This window comes from Raphanus sativus, chromosome 4 (genome assembly GCF_000801105.2).
Source record: "Raphanus sativus cultivar WK10039 chromosome 4, ASM80110v3, whole genome shotgun sequence".
In the NCBI taxonomy this organism is placed as follows: domain Eukaryota; kingdom Viridiplantae; phylum Streptophyta; class Magnoliopsida; order Brassicales; family Brassicaceae; genus Raphanus; species Raphanus sativus.
Genome location: NC_079514.1, coordinates 49,940,768 through 49,963,331, shown reverse-complemented (window position 1 = coordinate 49,963,331; position 22,564 = coordinate 49,940,768). Strand labels below are relative to the sequence as shown.

At 29.4% G+C, this 22,564-nt stretch overlaps 3 protein-coding genes and 1 non-coding gene across 5 annotated transcripts; 2 read left to right on the top strand and 2 right to left on the bottom strand.

The window, feature by feature from the left end:
• Positions 1-5,490: 5,490 nt before the first annotated feature.
• Positions 5,491-6,760, bottom strand: LOC108830128 (40S ribosomal protein S26-3). The gene is made up of 5 exons (XM_018603732.2): positions 6,623-6,760; positions 6,449-6,541; positions 6,290-6,374; positions 6,068-6,201; positions 5,491-5,741 (listed from the first exon to the last, which is right to left on the bottom strand). The coding sequence occupies exons 1-5, from the start codon at positions 6,623-6,625 to the stop codon at positions 5,664-5,666; spliced, it is 393 nt and encodes a 130-aa protein (XP_018459234.2). The 5' UTR covers positions 6,626-6,760; the 3' UTR covers positions 5,491-5,663.
• A 368-nt stretch (positions 6,761-7,128) lies between these two features.
• On the top strand, positions 7,129-8,137 carry LOC108830127 (uncharacterized). Its single transcript, XM_018603731.2, has one exon. It carries the CDS (start codon positions 7,293-7,295, stop codon positions 7,974-7,976), a length of 684 nt encoding a protein of 227 aa, XP_018459233.2. The 5' UTR covers positions 7,129-7,292; the 3' UTR covers positions 7,977-8,137.
• Positions 8,138-11,029: 2,892 nt separating this feature from the next.
• On the top strand, positions 11,030-12,353 carry LOC108830125 (two-component response regulator ARR17). Of its 2 annotated transcripts, none has more exons than XM_018603729.2 (5): positions 11,030-11,461; positions 11,549-11,634; positions 11,743-11,820; positions 11,948-12,018; positions 12,116-12,353. In XM_018603729.2, the coding sequence occupies exons 1-5, from the start codon at positions 11,371-11,373 to the stop codon at positions 12,210-12,212; spliced, it is 423 nt and encodes a 140-aa protein (XP_018459231.1). In that variant the 5' UTR covers positions 11,030-11,370; the 3' UTR covers positions 12,213-12,353. The 2 variants fall into 2 exon arrangements, with proteins under 2 accessions (XP_018459231.1, XP_018459230.1); XM_018603728.2 differs by having other exon boundaries at positions 11,032-11,461; positions 11,945-12,018.
• A 2,924-nt stretch (positions 12,354-15,277) lies between these two features.
• TRNAG-UCC (transfer RNA glycine (anticodon UCC)) lies at positions 15,278-15,349 on the bottom strand. The gene has a single exon. It is a non-coding gene; the product is annotated as a tRNA-Gly (tRNA).
• Positions 15,350-22,564: the final 7,215 nt, after the last annotated feature.

Here is a 22,564-nt window from a genome sequence, read left to right as displayed (position 1 = left end):
TTTCATATAATTCATGATATAATTTAAATTCGATCGTTAAGCTCATTTACTAAATGAGCATAAAAATAGAGTTCAATCTCATGAAAAATTGAGCTGAGCTAGCATTTTGGCACTCCTAGCGCAACTTAAAGCTAGCTGGTACCGGTCAGGACCAATGTGGCATTATATGTTATTGAATTGTTGATATTTGGTAAAGAATCTTTATAATATTATTTGAAAAATTAGCTTCTTTATGTGCCACATTCACATTAAATTTTAAGATGACATTTAATTATTCATTCTTACACTATATAATTTAATACCCTCTTCTTAATATACTAATTACATATTCTGCCAATTTTTTTCATTAAATTGTAGCTTAACATAATATACTTTATGTTTCCTAACAATCCAACTAATTATGTGTGAGAGTGATGTTGAAATATACGATGCCATTACTACACAAGTGCAAAAATATAAGCCCGGTCATGGTACTATATTACACATTCAAACCGGTTAACTAATATTTAAAATAATCTTAACTAAATATATCTTTGTGTAGTATAAATATTTTATATAATTTTTTATACGTCAAACAAACAAATAAAATGATATCTTAACTAAGTATATCAGTGTTTAGTATTAATATTGGAAAAAATGATTGCTGACTACATGAAGTATCGGTAATTACATGGCTAACCATGTAAACTAAACTAATGTATACCTAGCCACACAAAGTATATGTTATGCATGAAAACATTCTTCAAATTTATGATGTTATGTAGTTAACATCACGAGTTTAATTTCATGAATCCAAAAAACTGATGTTAATATCAGAGACTGTTAAATATCTCATTTCATCAATTAAAATGTGATAGACCCAACCATTATTTAACTAAATTAGATTTTGACCTGTATTTAAAAGCGTAAGAATATTTTTAACAAAATATAATTTACAAAATCAATATGTTTTAACATTTTTGATAAGTGTTGTTTTAACATTTTTATTTTAGTGTATTTTAAACTATATAATTTTATTATTTATTTATATATATATATAATATATATGAAAGTTATATAAGATATTATTGAATTTTGTTTTTTTTTTTAATTATTTTAATCTGTTTTGTTACGAACTTTTAATAAAAAAATTTTAATTGACATATACTTAAATTTTATTAAAACTTATTTGTTGTCAAATTACTGACTCTAGCCTTTTTAAAAAACTTATGTGATGTCAACTTAAAACAAACATATATTGCGTAAATAATTATAAATTATATACTTTTAAGAATAAAAATAATCAAAAATAAAAATCTGATATGAAATTTTTACTAAGTTTAAATGAATGCAATTTTTGTTTATGAAAATATATAAAATAATTCATTAACTTAATTAATTTATATTAAACAAATAAAACATTAGAGTTAGTTAGTCGACATCAAATTATCTTGTAATAAATATTTTTTATCAAATAAGTATATACCACAAAACTAATCAAACGAATTATAAAAGTAAGTATATGTAACTTATTGAATTTTGTTTTTTAAATTATTTTAATCTTTTGTTACGAACTTTTAATAAAAAATTGTAATTCGTTTGATTAATTGTGTTATATATACTTAATTTTTTATTAAAACTTATTTGTTGTCAAATTACTGACTCTAGCATTTTTTTAAAACTTATGTGATGTCAAGTTAAAACAAACATAATATTGCATAATAATTATAAATTATATAATTATAAGAATAAAAATAATCAAAGAATAAAAATCTAATATGAATTTTTTACTAAGTTTAATGAATGCAATTTTTGTTTATGAAAAAATATATTAAATAATTCATTAACTTAATTAATTCGATATTAAACAAATTAAATGTTAGAGTTAGTAAATTGATATCAAATAAAGTTTTAATTATTTTTTATCAAATAAGTATATATCAAATAAGTATATATGACACAACTAATCAAACGAATTACATAAATTTTATTAAAAGTTCATAAAAACAGATTAAAATATTTAAATAATATCTTATATAACTTTTATATATTAAGATTAACAAAAATATTATAATATATTTTTAAAATTCACTAAACTAAAAATTTAAAAACACTACTTATCAAAAAATTAAACATATTTATTTTGTAAATTAGTTTTTGTTAAAAATATTCTTATGCTTTTAAAACGGATCAAATCTAATTTAGATAAATTACAATCAGGTTCATCATATTTTAATTGACGAAACGATAGATTTAAACGGTCTCTAATATACACATCATTTTTTGGATGAATGAAATTAAACTCGTGATGTTAGATGTTAACTACATAATATCATAAATTTGAGAGATGTTGTAATTCATAAAGTTGAGGGATGTTTTCATGTATAACATATATTTCGTGTAGCTAAATATATATTAGTTTGAATGGTTAGGTATGTGATGGTCAATAAATCATGTAGTCAACAATCACTTTTCCATAAATATTTGTGTTCCACGTAAGAATTATTTTGGTTCTACGTACGAAGCTCCAAAGTGTTAAGTTGTTACCTATAAAATGTTATTTTCTATAAATACTATTTGTCCTTACTCTCTGTTTCCTATAATTACTCTGCCATGATGATTGATTGATATACAATTTTAAATGAATCCAACCCATACTAATATGATTTTATACAATTTTTTTTCACCCACAAGTTTTCAACAAATAACAGAATATTAAATATCTGTAATTTGTAATGCATGTTTTTGTATTGTCATTTTTTATTTTTATAATATTTTATTTCTGCAAACAATATATATAAGATAGATATGTTATTTTAATGATGGTATATAAAAAAAATTTCCGTTTATACTTCTAGATTTTATGGTATATAATCAAAATATGCTGTAATTTTAAATATTTGATTTTGTTTTCACTCTGCGCAAAGCGCAAGTCATATCCTAGTAATATATATTTTAGAGTTTTCACACTTAATTAAGAAAAAACGTAAAACTTTGATAATAAAAGCATTTTTCCGTGTTTAGTTATTTCCTATGATTTTAACATATTTAAATTCAGTAAACACAATTAATGTTTTTGAAGTTTACAATTTGTCAGTATTACATATATTAAAAATATAAAATCTGAATCTTTTAGAAACATTTTTTTTTTCTAAAACATGGATCATTCTGAAATGGAGGGAGTATTAATTAGTGCATATTTTATATAATTATGGAAATTATTATGGCGATTTGAATGAGAATATATAAATACATAGCCGAAAGCACAACTCCTCACCTGAGTCTGCTTCTCAAATCATCATTACCGAAACAGTCTCGCAACCAAAACACTCATTGTGGGTTTTAACTCCGTAGTTGATTTGAAACCTTTTAAGACAATATGGAAAGTGAGGGTGAGTATTTATTTTTATAATTTGTTTCTTTTGTATTTTATTTTTTCTTTTACCCATGTTTCTTTTAATATTATAATTGTAATTTTTATTATGAAAGCAATAATTGTATTGCCTATATTTTGTTTATCTTAAATTCATAATAAACTTATATAAGTTTTTGCTTACTCTTAATAGATTATTTTCCATAAATTATATTTTGATTACACCTAACCAATTACACAAACTTTTTTCAAAAAGAAAAATTAACAATCTTACATTATATAAACATACACAATTTCGTTCGATATTTCATTATATCTAATACTTGTGACTATAACTTTTAAGTTTCTAATATATATAGATTAAAAGTAATAATCTCTTTTAGTCACTCACTTCACGCAGAGCGCGAGTTATCACCTAGCATATTATATAGAACAGTAATAAAATTTTCAAAATGAAAACATATTTATATATGATGTGACTGATAAAAAGAAAAGTTCGTAAATAATCTTGATTTTAAATTAAATAAATAATATTCTATTTTAAAAAGTAATCTTAAACAACATAATATATATTTTATAAGTAACAAATATTTTTTTTAAATCAACCTATTTTACAAACTATTACAATAATTTAAATAACATAAACTAATATATCTTTAATGAATATTTCTTCTTTTTATTTAAGTTTCATTTTTATATTTATATTTTATACAAATAACAGATATAATAAGGAAAAGATTTGTAAAATTTAAAACAAAAATATTCCTTTTATATAATGTGATTTCATAAAATGAAAGTTTACAAAAATAATATTGATATTAAGGTGTATATAATCTACCTTTTTAAAAATTTATCAGTTATTTTTATGAAACTTTGTACCAATCATTACTTTGCTTTTTTGGTTTTTTTTTTGAAAATCAACAAATAACAAATTATTTTTTTTAAGAAAATAAGAAAGTATACCTACACATCTGAGATTAAAAATAAATAATATACTAAATACAATTAATTCGATTTGTCTAAATTAGACTAAAATAGTTATACTCTAATTGAAAAAAATATATGTACCAAAATATGCCACAAAATGACTAAGTAGTGCAAGAAAACAACATTCGTTTATTGTTCATATAGATGTGGAGCTACGAGTTTGGTTTGGAGAGTTTATATTAGTTTGTTTAAGTTGGTGACAAAAAATTTACTAACTAGGCCGATCCAAATTCTTTATATCAAAATCAGTAATTTAAATAAAATTTTTAATTTTACAATAATATTTTTATATGTACAAACTATAGAAAATCTCAACATATTAATAAATAAATATGATATTCTCAAATAATATTATAGTGGTATCAACTAACTATTACAATTAAGTTTTTTTGTATAAATTTATATATAATATATATCAGGTTTCAAAAGAGTATTATTGTTGTATTCATTTATGTAACTTTGAATCAATAAACACTTTAATTTGTATTTACTTTATTATCTGGTTTTCAAAACAACATATATTGAATTATATATAACCTTGTCAGAATATATTAGAATTCTAAGACATGAATCAAATCAATGCAAATAAAATTATTAATCTGAAAACAAATATTAACATAGTTGAATCAGAAATTAATACTCCTTCGGTTTCTTAATATAGTATATAACGTTTTGGTTGAATACACAAAAATTAAAAAATTTACATTATTCTAAAAGTATTTCTAAAGATATAGTTTTAACGTCATTCAACCAATTATAAAAAAAACTGTAAAATCTTATTAGTTGAAGAGTTTTCAGTAAAGTTAATATTAACATTAAAAATTTGAAAACATCTTATATTTTAAAACAATATAAAGGAAATAATATTTAAAATAAGTTTTAAATATTAATTACAATATATATGTTAAAATAATTAAAATTAAAATAAAATATTAATAAATTATTATAATATATCTTTTTTGTTTTGTAAATATTTCATGCACAAAAAAATCACCTAGTAGAAATTTATTAGTGAAATCACCAGCATGAATATGGAGAAACTTCTCAGCATAGTGATTGAATATACAACCATAATTCACTTGCATGGTGATGAGAAAAATGCATTCAATCACGGTTACATGAGAAGAACTAAAAATGTTGTTATCAGATGGTAAGACGCACAAAAATTGAATAGAACAGGGAGGAAATTCCAATGTCAAAAATAAAAAAAGTCTTAAAGCATTCAAAATTATCTTTAACCAAACACCAAAAAAATCTTCAAAAACTCTAGACAAGACTGAGACTATAATATAGAAAGTTTTTGATAGCCAGCTTCTTGCAGTCTTCAGGTACGAGGAGCAGCTGGAGCACCACCAGCAGGGCGAGGAGCCTGGCCAGGCTGTCCAGGCTTGGGAGCATCCTCCTGAAAAAAATTATCATTTCCAAAACCATTCAGTTAAAGCACAAAAAAATTAATAATCAACATTACATGTATATACAAATGTAAAGCATTTGAACAAGTTCAAGAACAAATTAAGCAATGATAGCAATAAGATTGTGCAGAGCTTCACATTTTAATCAACTCATCAAGAAGAGCCTAACTATACAGCAAATGCAACTAAGAATTGTACTTTCTAACCATAATCAAGAACTTAAACTAACCCATTATGTTTCTAAAGACTTATCAACCAGAACTGAATGCCTAAGGCAGCATCAATCAAAAGCGAATACACAGTATTGAGAGATTACCTTGCGTCTCACAAAACGGGGAGGAGGGGTACGAACTCTACGGTTGGTGCGGGATCGAACTCTCACAACGTGAGAGTGGATAGCACACGAAACACAGTACTGCGTCTTGGCGTACAACTTTGGGAGAGTGTAACCTACGAATCACCAAAACAAATACACATATCAACAACAATCTAAAAAAAAACACTCTCATCTCCAAATGAGAATCATTCAACAACATACCATCGTAGACACTAGCTTCTTGAACATCTCTGATGGCAGCTTGCTCAACGATGTTCCTGACGATGAATCTCTTAATCGCCTTATCCTATTACAACAAAAGGTATCGAAGATCAGATCAAACGCTTTGGACAACGATTAAACAGGACATCGAACAAATACCTTAGGACAGCATTTCCCGCAGTTGGAACACCTGATTGGGTTCACGTGACCACGGTTGTGCTTGTTCCTACCACCGTTCCTGCGCTTGAAAGTCTACAGAAACACAAAATTCAATACACAAGCTTTGATACTATGTTCTTAAACAATTAATCAATCAAAGACAAGAAGACTTGCCATGTTGCAGGAAAGAGTTTCTCAAGCCTGTTTTGCTTTCTCCCTCTTCTTTGCGGCGACACTGAAAAATGAATTAAATCCTAAAAATCTATCTTAATATATGAAGCCACTTTAGGGTTTATTATTTGATGGATTTACATTTACTTAAACATTTGGGCCTTAAACCGGGAAAGGCCCAGTCCAGCGAGGAATCCGACGTGTACCATCCGAAGACCGAGAATAATAAATGACGTGGATGACACGTGGTCACCGCAACAAAAACGCCGAACCAGCGCGTGCCTGCGCAAGCCATGCACACAACTAAACCGCGTCGCCACGTTCTCCTCGCCCATTATTGACATCTCTTAATCACAACCGTTTAAATTTAATCAACGGTTATTAGTAAATCTGTATTCGGTCTCTTTTGTGAAGCGAATCCAGGGAAGTATGATGTATTGAATCGCAACCGTCCGATCAGACAAGTGGAGAAAGCAATAATTAATAATAACTAACCCATCGTCCCCGTCGATGTTGCGTGTGGCTGAGTCTCTGTAACGTATAAGAGAGAAGAAGCATACCGTTGGTTATCGGATTCTATAAAGAATCAAGAAACCAAAAGCTTGAAGCAATCTCCGCCGTCGATCTTATTTCTTTCTCCGATTGATTCTCTCTCTGCATTGGATTGGAGGAGATGGCGAGTATATGTTGCCGAGGAGGAGGAAGCGCGTGCGCCGTTCGTTGCGATCGGCGGCTAACGGTTACGGCTCGAGCTTCGTGTGTGGCGGTTCCGGTGATTAATCGACGGAATCGGACTGAGAAGGGGAGAGTTTCGACGACGGCGACGATGGCGGATTTTGCACCGGTGAGGACTGAGCGGAAACGTGGCGGATCCGTCGTGTCGCGGGAGAAGCTGGACGAGTGGTTGAGGGATTCGGTCGTGGAGATCGTGAGGAATCTGAGAGAATCGTCGTTGATGGTGAACTTGTACGCGGAAGGGAACGGTGGCTTGACGACGACGGCGACGAATCCGGCGGCGGAGGATTGGGCGGCGATGGAAGGGAGGTGGGGGAGGGGAGAAGAGAGGACGCCGGAGGGAGTGGTGTTGGTGGAGAAGTTAGCTGACGAGGGAGTAGCGGAGAGAGATGATGATTACGATGGAGGCGCGTGTGGGGAAGGTAAAACGAGCGCGTGGGGGATAGTGGCGCAGGGGAGGGGGACGGATAGTGGACCGGTTTGTTACTTGTTGAAAACGACCCGGGTTGGGTCGGGTGTGGGGACGGTTTGTACGCATTTCAGTTTGGTGAAGGTGAAGAGTTTTAGGGAGACGGCTGTGTCGCAGTTGAATAACTCGTGGTTGGTGCAGACTGGTCAATGAAACATGGATAGGGTCAAATGGTTGATTTATTCTTATGGTGGTCAAAGGCCATTGTGATCTGTAAATTATTTAATTCTCTTTGGGTTTGAATTGTGAAACCCTTACGGATGATCATCATACCTTTGTTATTATTGTTACAGTTTAATACATGGGTTTTGTTATTGGATTGGTGTAAATGTCAACTTTTTAGGTAATGGAATACGGTTGCTTGATTAAGAACAATTTTATTCTCTGTTACTAGCCGAAGGTGATGCAAGTCACTAGATCGTGATGCTTTCCGCATAGATGTAAAGGAGCACTTTAAAACTTCAAAACATTAAAATCTGTTGATGGCGTCCACAAGCCAAATGAGTTGACATGAAAGCCTCATTAGCCGTAGACGGCAGGTGGCTCTACCATGCACGTTCTCCATCACTTTGCTCCGGTACGTAACGGCAACGTCAATGGATCTCCAACATCAATGCTTTGTCTCCAATACGACAACATAACTTGTTACTAGCCAAAGGTGATGCTAATCACTCGAATCTTTCCGCATAGATAGGTAAAGGGAAAACTAGATGTTTTTTATAAAGTGGATATAGTGAAGTTTTTTTTTGGACAAAAATATAGTGATCATGATGAGTTATCTTTCTACTCTGGCAAAGTAAAAGATATAAGATCTGATTAGTAACAACTGTAGTTTTCAAATTTTCGCCGTAGAAAAAATATGCAGAGTTTTTGATCTAGTTTTAGATTTTATTGGTATAAAATTTTGACCGTAGAATTTAGTTGGACTCTTAAAAATGAAACATAATTAATTTAATTATAGATTAATACAATATACATACAAGATTTTAAAATACAAAATAAGTTTTATAATAACTCATATTTATTGAAGAAATAAAAATGTAACTCCACAAATTTTCAAATGATGGGTTATTATAATCTCTAAAAATATGTTAATAGTACAAAATGATTTTTCTTTAAAAAATAATTATGTGAGCTTAAAACAGTGGTTTATTGTTTATAAATGAAACTTAAATGAATATAAATTTGTTTATCGTGGAAAACCCAAAAAACAATTTGTGGATATTTGGTTCTACAAAACACTTGTACAACTGTAATTATTTCATTATTAAACTTTATATTAGTGCATATTCCATATAGAATTAAAAAAAAAATACTACATGAATATATATATATATATATATTAACCATCAAACTTGTTAGTCATCCGTTAATTTATTAAAACGACATCCTTTTGGATAAAATCTGTAAAATAAACAGTTTAAAAATAATACACTAATTCTCAAAATCGTGCTCTTATATATATTTTGACAGTAGTGTTTTTAAACATGGACGGACCCGATAGTTGGACAAGGTTCAACCATGAACTGGTCATATAGCCAGATTGGATCTAATAACTGGTTCGATCATTGACCGCTCACATAGTCGGATTGGGTCTCAAAACTATTGAACTTAATAAAACCCACTAAACCCATCAAAAGTTCATAAACCAACTATATAAACAAAAAAAATCAGTTTATATTTACAATGTTTTATATTTGACATTTATTTATATTTTAATTGTGTATCATATTTATTAACATTACTTTAAAATTTTCATAGTATTAAAATATATTGTACAAAATTATTGAATCATGTTTGACCCTGTCAGAGCTATATTAAACCATGACCTAAATATTTATCTTCCGGTCCAGTTTTAGAAATATTGGTTGACAGTCGAAGGTGTTAATCATCAGTTAATTTATTAGAACAACGGCATTTTGGATAAATTCTGTAAAATTTAAAATTAATTTTTGGCAGGTTCGAACTCTTACACGGGTGGACAAATATAAATTAAATATTTATATATTTATTTATAAAATAATGATTTAAATTTAAAAATATAAGAGGGATGTATTCAACCGAGAGTTTCAGGTGATTTGTATTAAAATAAAAAATCCACTGTTATTCAAACATGAATTTTAAAAACTCATTTAAAATTTACTATTATTGAACTTGACATTTCGTAAAGTACTATGAAATCCACTGTTATTGAAAATATTTTAAGTTGTGGAATTTTAAAGTTTTGAGGTGATTTTAGGATGTTTGGGTGGAGTTTCTTAGTTAAAAAAAATAAAACTTAAATCTCATTGTTTTAGGTGATATTCTAGAGTAGCATGAAAACACGTAAATTTCATATAGTAATCTTGAATTTTTGTTTATTTCAGTATGAAAAAAATTCTGAAAAGAAAATGTACGACACACCAAAATTCATGTTAAATAGACTATTTTCCTAAGAGATAAACACTCTTCATAGAGAAGGCAGATGATGATGATGGTGATGATGATGATGATGATAATTCCGGTGAATAAGAAAATAATTTTCACGTCAAGAAAAAAAAATATAACACTGTAATCATATCAGGTTTAGTAAAAATCCAATAAATTTATAAGAAATTTTTAGCAAGCTGGTCAAAAAGACCAATAATCAGTTACAAAAAAAAATTAAAAAATAAGACCAATATTCCCCATAAATTGGGCTGTTAAAACATACGAGTTGTCTTGGTTATGATTATCACTTTGTTTCATATGTCTGTCCTGTGTAGTCTTCTATTTAACGTTTTAACATAATGGTTGAGAAAAAAAATAAGAGCAATCGGTTTACCCAACTATTACAATATGCATATATTATGATATTTTGTAGGATGTAATTAACCTATGTGTACATAACTAAAGTTCATGCTTATAGTGACATATCATTATAGTGGTATATGAGTTGAGTTCATTATTTCAATCAACAAAGACAAAAACAAAAAGTTGGACTTAGAAATGCAGCTCACAACTTCGAAGGGCTATGCAAGTAACATATCGGCCAAAGATCATGAATTAAAGTTATATACATCGAACAATCCCATATATTAAAATTCAAAAATAAGAATCGTGGGGACGTCGTAGTGTCGTATCCAAGATTCGGATTCACATTTTTGATCAATTTTGAAAATAAAATAAAAATGATTAGAAATTTGCATCATTATTTCAACGATTAGAAAAACCATACAAATGGAAAATAAAAATTAATATTTAGATTTTCGTTATCATCGTACAAGATCCCGAAAGCACTGTCACTGACACAACACACCAAGTTTCTTACCAGTTTCCAGAGAATCAACGAACACACAACTTGTTTCTTAAAATATGAGCAAAATAAAATCATATCAAATCAGCTCTTGATATTTCGTTATCTTATCTATCCATATATAAATTAAAAATATAAATTTAAAATATTATATATTCTTCATATATTCATATTCAAGTCTTTTCGATTTATTAATTGTCCCTTTCTTCATCATCTGTACGTTTGTCTCTGTTTTCTTTAGGTTTCTCAGTTACTTCACTGCGCATAGCATCAATGGAGGAAGAGTTTCATGTTTTAGCAGTAGATGACAATCTCATTGACCGTAAACTCGTGGAGAGAATTCTCAAGATCTCTTCCTGCAAAGGCAAGTTATATCATTTTTTGTTACCTTTTAAAATTCTAGAACCAAGATTGCCTCTGAAAAGTAATAATTGATTCTTTTTTTTTGCAGTGACAACAGCAGAAAATGGGCTTAGAGCATTGGAGTACTTAGGCTTGGGAAATTCACAACAGACTGAGTCATTAACTACCAACAGTGTAAGCTTAACCTTCTAGTTATTTAATCCTCAGAGAACACAACATTTTCATTGGTTCAGAGAGAATTTAATTGTGTAAATCCAATGAGTTTGTTATATTTTTTTACAGGTTATGAAGGTGAATCTTATCATCACTGATTACTGTATGCCAGGGATGACAGGTTTTGAGCTTCTCAAGATAGTAAAGGTGTTTAATTTAAACAGTTTAAAGATTTTTCTTATTATAGGAATCAAGATTCCTCCTGAGAAGATTTAGAGACTAACATTTTTTCTGCTGGTTTCTACGTTTTCTTTGTTTTTGTTATTGACAGCAGGAATCTTCGAATTTTAAGGAAGTACCTGTCGTTATATTGTCATCAGAGAACATTCCTACTCGCATCAACAAGTAAACATATTATTTCTCATGATGAGACATATTGCGTTTTTTATAAAATTGATTCGATGGTCAATGAGATCTGTTATTTTCTTGGTGATGTTTACAGATGTTTAGCCAGCGGGGCTCAGATGTTTATGCAGAAGCCACTGAAACTATCGGATGTAGAGAAACTCAAGGGTCATGTCCTAAACTGCAGGAGCTGAAGATCTGCTTAATCTCAAAAGCTCATAGAATTCTTGTCGACTTCTTTTTAATATATGAGAAATTTTTTAAAATTGTGTTTCTAAAGAATGACAAAGACCGTCTTGGTTATCTGAAAACACTTCCTGTTTTTTTAACGTACTAGGAGTTTCTCTACGTCATGCACAGAATTAATAATTTTAATTATAATATTATATTTTAATTTTAAATATAATATTTAATTTATGTTTTGACATTTCTATTTACATATTTTAATTTTAACGATTTGAAAAAATAATAAACTTATTTTTGTAGTCTTATTTCTCTTGATTTAGTTTAACAATTTTAATTTTATTTTATTTAAATTTAAATAATTTAAGTTAGATTTTATAAAACTATTTTAAGTATATTATATTATTTTTAATGATTAGTTATTTTTAAAATATATCTTATCCTCTTGTTTTAAATATATGCATATATATAAATATAAATTCTAATAATTATGAGATTTTGTTTGTTTTGGTTAAAAATATATTAAATTTAGAAATCTATTTATTAATTAACCTGATGAAAGAGAAAAATAAATAAAATTTTAATCATTTAACTATCAAAAAATAATTAGTGCTATTTTAGTTTTGTATTTGTTGAGGCCCATTTACAATTAATTTTGGTAAATATATATATACTAGGTGTTTCGCCCGCACTTACGGGCTTAATAGTTTTTAAAAAAAATATACTATAAATTCAAAAACCTTAAAATAATTTTTCTCATGTTTTAAAAATATTTAGTAACTAACTAAATATTAATTCATATTCAATATCTTTTATTCTAATAAAATATCCTTTGTTACGTAAAATAAACTTAAAATATCTATATATACATAAAATATATTTACTTTAAAATATATGATGTTAAATATTTTAGATAATATAATATAAAATCTTGTAGATAATGATGTATACCAAACTAATGATTTTTTAATTTATGGGTAATTATATATTAACAAATATAACCTAATTATTTATTAAGAATAATAAAGATTTTCAACGCTCTAAATTTAAACGTGAGAGCGAAATTATGGCTAATTTTTATAATATTAATTTATAATCAATAATCTAATCTAATAAATAAATTTAATTATTCATTAAGGGTAATATTGATATTAACCGCTCTAACTTTTAACTTGAGAGCTCCTTTGCGAAAAATCACTTCGCAAATAATAGTATATATATATATTATATATATAAGATAATGAAAAAATATATTTTGAATCTTATTTAGTTTGCTTTCATTATTTGATATATATATATATTATTTGATATATATATATATATAATTTTAATAGTGATATTTGAGTTATTAATAAATTTAATAGTTTTAACAAATAAGTATTAATATGAAAATTTATATTAGTGACGATATATGAGTTATTAGTGATTACTATATTTAAATTTTTTACCAAAAATATAAATCTTTATAAGGAAATTATACATTTCAAAAATAGTCTGACTAATGTAATGTCACTTTTTTTTAAGAACCAAGTTATCTATTTTTCGTGTCATGTCGTTTTTATTTAGTGAGAATGAATGTGGTGACGACACATGTCAAAATCAATTCTCAAATATAATCTATGGGATTTGTGAAAAATTCATATAAAAACCAAATAATAAGGATCTCTATGATTTAATTAGTTTTATGAATTATAAATGTCATCATATTGTGAGGAATCTTAGACCGCAAGAAACGTCTATAATTCAACGAAGCAAGTGCAACAATAAATAGAGTCTGAAGTGAAGATCAAAAAGTTAACCTTTTTTTTTCGGACAAGATCAAAAGAATTTTTTTTTGTGTTCATCTCCAAAGGTGAACCTTTAGGTTCACCGACCAATAGAAATTTGTCATTTTAAATCTAGTATCATTTAATTAAGGAAACAAAATAACTTACCAAATTATATTATGCTTTTAAAATAAATAAAAAGATTAAATAAATAAAAATAACAATAATTCTCAAAAAATATTATTTTAAAAAAATATTTATTTATAAGATTTAGTGTTTAAGATTATTAGTTTAGAATTTATCCAAATGTTTAGTGTTTTTCCAAGGGTTAGGGTTTATCCAAGGGTTTAGGGTTTACCCAAATGTTTAGGGTTTAGGATTAGAGTTTAGGGTTTAGTGTTTTGTTGAATACATGTTTAGTGTTTTTCCAAGGTTTAGGATTTATCCAAGGGTTTTAGGGTTTAGGATTAGAATTTAGAGTTTAGTATTAGAGTTTGGGGTTTAATGTTTTGTTGACAACATTAATTTTTTTTTAATTCGTTTTTATATACTATTTTATTTATTTTTAAATTTTATTTAAAAAAATAATATAATTTGACAAGTTATTTGTTTCCTTAATTAAAAGATATTGAATCTAAAATAATAATTTTCTATTGGTGAACCCAAGAATAACTCGGATCAAAAAGTTAACCAAATAAACAAGTTGGAACATAATAATTATTACTACATTTGGATGTGAATTTTCAATTAGGTTATATGTCCGCAATTTGTATATAAAGTATTAAAATTATTGTTCATTAAATAATATATGTTGTCTTTTTATCATGCAACTGAAATTTCTTACAGCTTATGCTTATGTATTACATTCGAAAAGGTTGAAGTCAGGTAGTAACTTGCTGACGACATTAAGAATCCATCAGACTACTGAGAACAATACAAAATTAAAAGATTTGAAGATAGATAGATAAATCAGACAGCCTAAAACAATCCACGAAATATTCTAAGTTTCTTGCCGCCAGATTTCTTCTTGTGATCATCACTGTGACCTCTCTGATATGTCTTCCTCCTCTCCAAACTCAGAACAAAGTCCTTCAGGGGAAAAAGAAATAATTTTAAAAAAGGCAATATGCCTCAACGCAAGTCAACCATATTCCATCTGTGAAGTTCAAAAGCCCAGAGAGTGTGACTCTACTGGAATTTTGATCTTCTTGTCCTTTCTCTCCATCATCTTTCTTTCTGAACAAGTCTCTTTTTGTCTTCCTTTTCTTACACGTTAGGTCTTTTTTTTTTGAAAGAAAAAAGTGTAATAATGCATCTGCCGGTCGTCGAACCCGGGTCTATTGCTTGGAAGGCAATTATCCTAACCGTTGGACTACAGACGCTTTTTGAAAATTAAGTCTACAGAACACTAAAGTCAAATAACAATACTATAGTTAAATCACCATAGCCGCAGTCATGGTAGATTTTACAAGTCTCTAGTGGTTCATACAATAGGTGGCCCATTTACCAAGATTTTCCAATCTTCTTATAATACTCTTTCCTATATTTAAATGCCTCAAGATCATTCAAAATTTCCTCTTCGGATCAATAGACAATGTCTGAAAATTCGCAGGGTGCTCAAAATCAAATATGTCTCCACAAGCTTTACTTGTTAGAATCACAATTTTTTTGGTGAATAGCCTCATCTTCTTGTTCTTGGCCTCGATTTTTTCCCTTCTTCCATCACATGATATAAGTTGCGGTTACAATCTCCAATCCATGTGTGTCTATGGAAAGTAAGCTTGTGGCTTCTGTCTCCATCAATACCAGCCATAATCTCCCACCAGACATTAATTAAATCTTTGAATATGTCTCTGACTTTAATCTCGTCACGTTTCAAGACTAGACCTTTGCTCTCTTTAACTTGACTTGCCCTAAGCTTTTGTGCTTTGTAGGTTGCTTTGGACCCAAGGTAAACGTCGATGACTGCTCTGGGAAATTAATGGCAACATAAGGAGAGAAGAAGTCGATGATCCGCTCGGACAAAAAAACAACGTTTGATTGCAATCTTGAGGTGATCAGGGAAGATCTGCTGAAATGTTGCCCATAAGAAGAACAGACTTGCCATGCTTGAACCTACTCTCCCATCATCCTTAAGAACGACAGTCTTTTATTAAATAGTTTCTAAACTATGCTTATGCAGAAACAACTTTTTTGTATCACAAATTTAATTATTTTTTATCCATAATCTGAAATGTTCGCAAGAACCCTGAAATGAATAATGATATGTCAACAGAATGAAAGAAGTTGCTTCAACCATATGTTATATCTGTAATATAAGGCTAGATGCCCAAAATCCTTAAAGAGAGAAGCCAATGAATAAACGAAGGGTGTTTCATAAAAAACAATGAAACATTAGCCTCCAAAGTCTAACTCAGCGATAGGTTTTACTGTTAATATGAAAAGCCTATTTCCTGGGGATTAAGGCCTCATCTGCCCAAATCTTAAAATATAAGATCCATATATATAACAAGTGTTTTTAAAATCGGACTGACCCACATGGTTGAACCGGATTTGACCATAAACCGACTATATAACTAGGTTGAATCTATTAACTGGTTTGATCATGAACCAGTTAATAACCTGGTTAACTGGTTTGACCATATTCATGGTTAACCAGTGAATAACCATGAATCTATTAACTGGTTTGACCATAAACCAATTAACTGGTTTGACCATATCACAAATTTAATCATTTTGTTTTCCATAACCTGAAATGTTTGCAAGAACCCTGAAATGAATAATGATAACATGCACGAGAATGGAATGTTAACAGCAAAACAGAGGTTTCTGCTGCTAGGAAAACTACAAACCAGATCATTCCATGACCGGCTAATGTTTTGGTTGTGAGGTCTGACGCAGCTTGGTGCTCGACCAACAATGTTGCAGGTTTAGGATGGAAGCTACTCTCCACGCCCCAAAACCAGGAGTTCCAGGAGCGACGCCAGTTTGTGACCTACCTTCTGATGGCATAGGGTCTTGCAATGCGAGAAGCTATCCGGACTTGCAGGAGACTGGATCAAAAGGCTCTGAGATTTGAAGCGGACTCCGTTCAGCTTATAAAGTGCATCAACTCCGAGATGGTCATTGCCGAGATACTTAGTGTGGTTGCGGATATTGTATCTCTTTATGCTGTGTCTGAATTTTTTTCTTTTGCTTGGATCCCTAGGGATAAAAACTTGGTTGTTGGCAAAGAACTCACTGCTTGTAGGTGAACCTGTAGTAGTTGAGGAGAGCTTTAATGCTCCTCTCTAACCCTTTCTATCAATTAAATGTGTGTTGCAAAATAAAAGAATAATGATATATCAACATAATGAAAGAAGTTGCTTCAACCATATGTTATATCTGTAATATAAGGGCTAGATGTCCAAAATCCTTAAATAGAGAAGCCAATGAATAAACGAAGGGTGTTTCATTAAAAACAATGAAACATTGGTCTCCAAAGTCTAACTCAGCGATAGATTTTACTGTTAATATGAAAAGCCTATTTCGTGGGGATTAAGGCCTCATCTGCCCAAATCTCAAAATATAAGATACGTATATATAGCAAGTGTTTTTAAAATCGGACTGACCCACATGGTTGAACCGGATTTGACCATGAACCGACTATATAACTAGGTTGAATCTATTAACTGGTTTGATCATGAATCGGTTATAATTGGATTGAATCTCAAAATTATTAAACTGATAAGACCACCAAAATTATGAAGAATCAATAAATCATCCATATGAACATAAAATTAGTTTATATTTATAATCTTTTATGTTTAAAATATATTTATATTTTAATATATCAAATTTATTAACATTACTTTTAAATTTATATGCTTAAAATATAGAGATATTAGGCTCCATATACCTACAAAAAACTAATATTAGCTAACTACCCTAACACTATTATTGACAAATCTATAACTCAATATTACCCCTGCCCAAATGATCTCATCATTCTCTCTCCTTCCCTCTTTCGTGTCTCTTCACCAAACAATATTTTTCTTCTTCTTCTTCTTCTCTCTTCTCTTATTCTTCTTCCATTTCATCTCCATCTCTACTAAAAATTAAGAGTCTCCAATTAGACAGATTCTAATTGATTAAGATTTTTCCAAAGCATTTTCTGGCTCTTCAGTTACTTGCTGGATTAATTCAATTGGTGAGGAAATTAACTATATTGGAGACTCCTTTTTCTTGTTCATCCATTTTTCCAGTCGAAACATAGATGGTTTTTTTCAGAACTCGGGAATCAAATCTCGGAAGTTGATGGTTTGGTGAAGACCACGACGAAAATGATGGAGGTGAGTATAGTGAGCAGGTAAATTTTTTGGTTAGCTGTTACAAAACATGTTAAAAAATTACAATGATTTATAAGATATTAATAAGTAGCTGACATTGTCTATACATAATTTAATAAAATGATACGAAATTGGTTACCGGTCTAACAAGTCACATAACATTGCACGTCAAAACTTACCAGTTACATTTTATATAATATGCTTCCGTTAACTGATACATGCTTTGTTAGCTGCTATAAAACATGTTATCGTTGTTTTAAATTGGTTGCCAAGATCTTAAAAGTATATATTGACACCTGGTATATATTTTGTTAAATGGTAAGAAAAATATTATCGTGTTAACTTAATCATTATCTATTGAACTAATATATTTTTAACAGTTAACGTTAAATGTTTCAGGTTAGTGTTAAATGTCTATTGTTAACATACATGGTTTGTTAAATGATACGAAATTTGTTTCTGGTCTAACAAGTCATATAACATTGCACGCCAAAACTTAGCAGTTACATTTTATATAATATGCTTCCATTAACTGATACATGTCAGGTTAGCTGTTATAAAAAATGTTATCATTATTTTATATTGTATTTTCTCTCTTCTCTTTATCAGGTATATTCAACATCGACATTATTGATATGACAGTGACGAAGATGTAGAGTGGAGAAAATGGAGTAGATGGGATATTAAGAAGATCAATTGATTTAGGAGAAGTTTTTATTTTAATAGGGTTGAGAAAATTGGGAGAAGAGATAAATGAGAGATATATGAAAGATATATGTATCTGGGAAAGAAAGAGAAACATATGAAACTTTAGGGCAGGGGTAAAATGGAAAAGAGGATGAAAATATCTACAGTAAATCCGAGTTTTTCTCTATTTAGGGTAGTTTCTTAATTTGCTGGTGATTTGGGTATATTCACCCAATTGACTCTAAAATATATTAAACCAGATTATTAAACTAGATTTGATCCGATCGAACTATATTGAACCAGCACCCAAAACTTTTCCAGGTTAACTTCTGGTCCGATTTAAAAATTCCGATATATAGGCACATCTTTGTAAGTATAACTCTACTTACAATATTTCTTTTTTACTTGTGGCCGCCCAACCAATCTAACTCGTCAATTCTTTTTAACATATATATCAATATTATTCTAATGGACAATTTTTTATAACATATATACATATTATTCTAATGGATCTGGTTAGCTATCTCCATAACAGATAATCCATACTATCTTGACTTAATCTTACATCAAACTTTTTTTCGTATCTTGACTTAATCTTACATCAAATGCCTCCTTCCCGCAAAATCCACTCATATTCTACAAGATATTAGCACTTTGACATTTTTTTTTTTAACGCTGGATTTTATTATTAAGCCTTTAAGGCAAATTGTTCTAAACAATGAAAACTATCAAAACAAAAGTAGAAAAAGGATACACCAGTAGGGATCCAAAGTAAAATAACACACATCTTGCGTATGGATGACTAAAGATTTTCACATAAAAAACTCTTGGAATAGCTGAATCTCAAGGGAGACTATCTTCGTATTGATCCAAAAACACCACGCTTCAGACTGAATTGAGAACGATTGTCACTCTCTTTTTAATACTCCAGTAGGAGCCACTGAGATAAGACAACTCTTTATATTGCTCTATTGCTGATAATAAAGTCAAAGAGATTACCGTTCCATAGAATTTGATACTGCTTTTTGAAGTAACCATAATTTGCAGCAAAAACTCCATCACCATCACATGAGAAACCATCAACGATTGAAGCCGGTAAGACCCGTAGCCACCATCCGCAGTAGATCTGTCAATTACTTTTTCTAAACGGTTCAATTGAACCGAAACCTTTGTTTTTCCAATTCTATTGGAAGAAACATACAAAAGAAGAATAAAAAACTTTGCCAGATTTAAAATAAATTGGCAATCGAATAAACTAAACAACCAGAAGTAAATCAGATCAAAGAAAGAGAAACAGAACGAATCAAGCAAGCCGATGACAGAGTTGTTGAAGCCTCCTGCCATCGGCTTGAAACTATTAAAAAATCTATTTTTTTCTCTCTTGACGGCTAAGGTTTTCTCTCTCGCACCGATCCTTTTCCACACTTGTGACATTTTATGTAAGGAAATACCTTTTAATCAGGCCAACCAACCACTGAACTCACTTTTTACCAAGAGAGCCAAAAAAAATCATTTGAGAAAAACAAAAGAAAAAATTCTTATTATTTTTTTCATATTTAGAGCATCTACAACAACTTTAAAACTTCAAATATAAGATTTCATGTATTCTAAAAACAGCTTTAAATCTCAAATTTTAAGGTTTTAAATAGTAATATCTTATATTTGAGGTTTCATTATTTAATTTATATTTGAGGTTTTTGTTCAAAACCTTTTACTTGAATTTTTAAAACTTTAATATCTATCACTTTACCTTATAACTTTTTACATTTCATTAATATTTCAGATGTAAATACTGATTTAGTTTATAACTGATATATAACTGTTAAATAAATTAATATATTATTTTAAATTTTATTAATTGATTTATATATAAAAGCATTACAAAGTGGTTATATTGAGTAATTTGATACTTTATTTGTAATTAATGATTTAATTTAAGTTTTTGAGTTATTATTTATTTTAGCATCGGTTTTATTAGTCAATGTTGTCACTAGTATTACTTTAATGTATATTTTATTATATAAATGTTTTGATAACTTTTATCAGTTTTGGTTAATATCGAGAATTAAAATGCAAATATAGATATTTTAAAGTTATTTTTAGGTTCTTCTAACCTTAAATATAAAATTAATTTTGGAGGTAATTTATTTACTGTAATAGTTGTGTAATGAATGCGCAACACTTTACAACACTCTAGTGAAACGGAGGGAGCTAGATGGATCATAATTTATACTTAAACTCATAGTCTAACAAAAAACCCAAACTATAATTAATTTAAACTAAAAAAACAACATAAGGTGCAGAAAAGAGATTCAAACTCAGGTTAGGGGTGGCAGGGGAAGGTCAAATTGACCAACGGAGCTGTTTCATACTACAACATATAGCTTACAAATCATTTAATTATATTTAACCTGTGTCAATTGACATTCCTTTCGTCCATGTAGATCCGCCTCCACCTACCTAGTCCACAGGGATGTAAGAGCACCCCCATTAGAAGATTTAGAGAGGGGGTCACACGTTTTTCGAAAAAAAAAATAGTATAATAATGAAGGAGTGAAGAACTTGGGTGAGAGAAGTTCATCGCAGTGAACCCGAGTCTTGACTATTCTACGGACCTCACGCCATGTGGCGGTCCGCGATAAGTTTTATTATATATATATATATATTTTTTTCTTTTTTAGAAAAGTCAAACGAAAAAAAAAATTAAAATAATAAAAAGAAATCATTAGAATTCGGGAAAGAAGAGTTTGCTGATGGGCATGCTCTAAGTAAGCTCAATTAACTTTGGCGCAATTTAGAAACAAATTTCGTCTGTTAAGTAGTGGAACCTAGCTAGTATATTTATATATGATATTATCATTGACCTATATTATGTAAAGCCACTGATGTGTTTAACGATCATACACTGCTTTTAGAACACGTATTTGTAGCTGAAATTGAAAAAATAGTGGGTCATGAGAATCCCTCCAGTTGCAAAGAGCAAGGCACTTGCATTCAGCAGTGGGGCATTCGGTCTCGGCAGGGAAAAAGTTTGTATTACGTTTTCTAATTTGTCAATATAAGTTACAGATAACATAAATGAAATAGTAATGATTTAGTTAAAGAACAAGAGTATATTAGGCTTGAAAAAAAAATTTATTATAATAGCCAATGTTGATCACGCAATTATTTCAACATTCAAATCCCAAATCTATTCTTAGACTTCCACGAATGCCTTTTTAACGTTGAAAAATGAAAACTTATACAGGAAGTCTGTGGAAATTCAAAAGAAAACCGTGACTTAGTCAATGTGACTGCTTCTTTTTCTTCCGCGTAACCGCGTTAATCAAAAAACTTATCCTCTAAAAAGGTTTAGTAAATTGTCGGACGATAAGAAACATACTGTCAGTGCATGCACCATCGTTTAACATGTTCTTATAGTCTTATTATATTCGTATCATATCGATCAACTATCTAGAAAGTGATTAGAAACGTGTTTGTCATGGAGAGATGTTTAGCTTAATCTGTGATTTTGCCATTTGTCAACACAAACAAAAACTGAGACGAGCTTCAGTTTTGTAATTGGAGATTGCATTACGTACG

Excerpts from the sequence above, each read along its gene's own strand:
- LOC108830128 (XM_018603732.2), bottom strand. Across the intron at positions 6,202-6,289 it reads AGAAGCTAGTGTCTACGATG|GTTACACTCTCCCAAAGTTG; the intron begins GTATGTTGTTGA and ends GGTGATTCGTAG. Across the intron at positions 5,742-6,067 it reads CCCGTTTTGTGAGACGCAAG|GAGGATGCTCCCAAGCCTGG; the intron begins GTAATCTCTCAA and ends AATTTTTTTCAG.
- LOC108830127 (XM_018603731.2), top strand. The coding sequence starts at position 7,293 with ATGGCGAGTATATGTTGCCGAGGAGGAGGAAGCGCGTGCGCCGTTCGT.
- LOC108830125 (XM_018603728.2), top strand. The coding sequence starts at position 11,371 with ATGGAGGAAGAGTTTCATGTTTTAGCAGTAGATGACAATCTCATTGAC. Across the intron at positions 11,462-11,548 it reads CAAGATCTCTTCCTGCAAAG|TGACAACAGCAGAAAATGGG; the intron begins GCAAGTTATATC and ends TTTTTTTTGCAG. Across the intron at positions 11,635-11,742 it reads AGTCATTAACTACCAACAGT|GTTATGAAGGTGAATCTTAT; the intron begins GTAAGCTTAACC and ends ATTTTTTTACAG.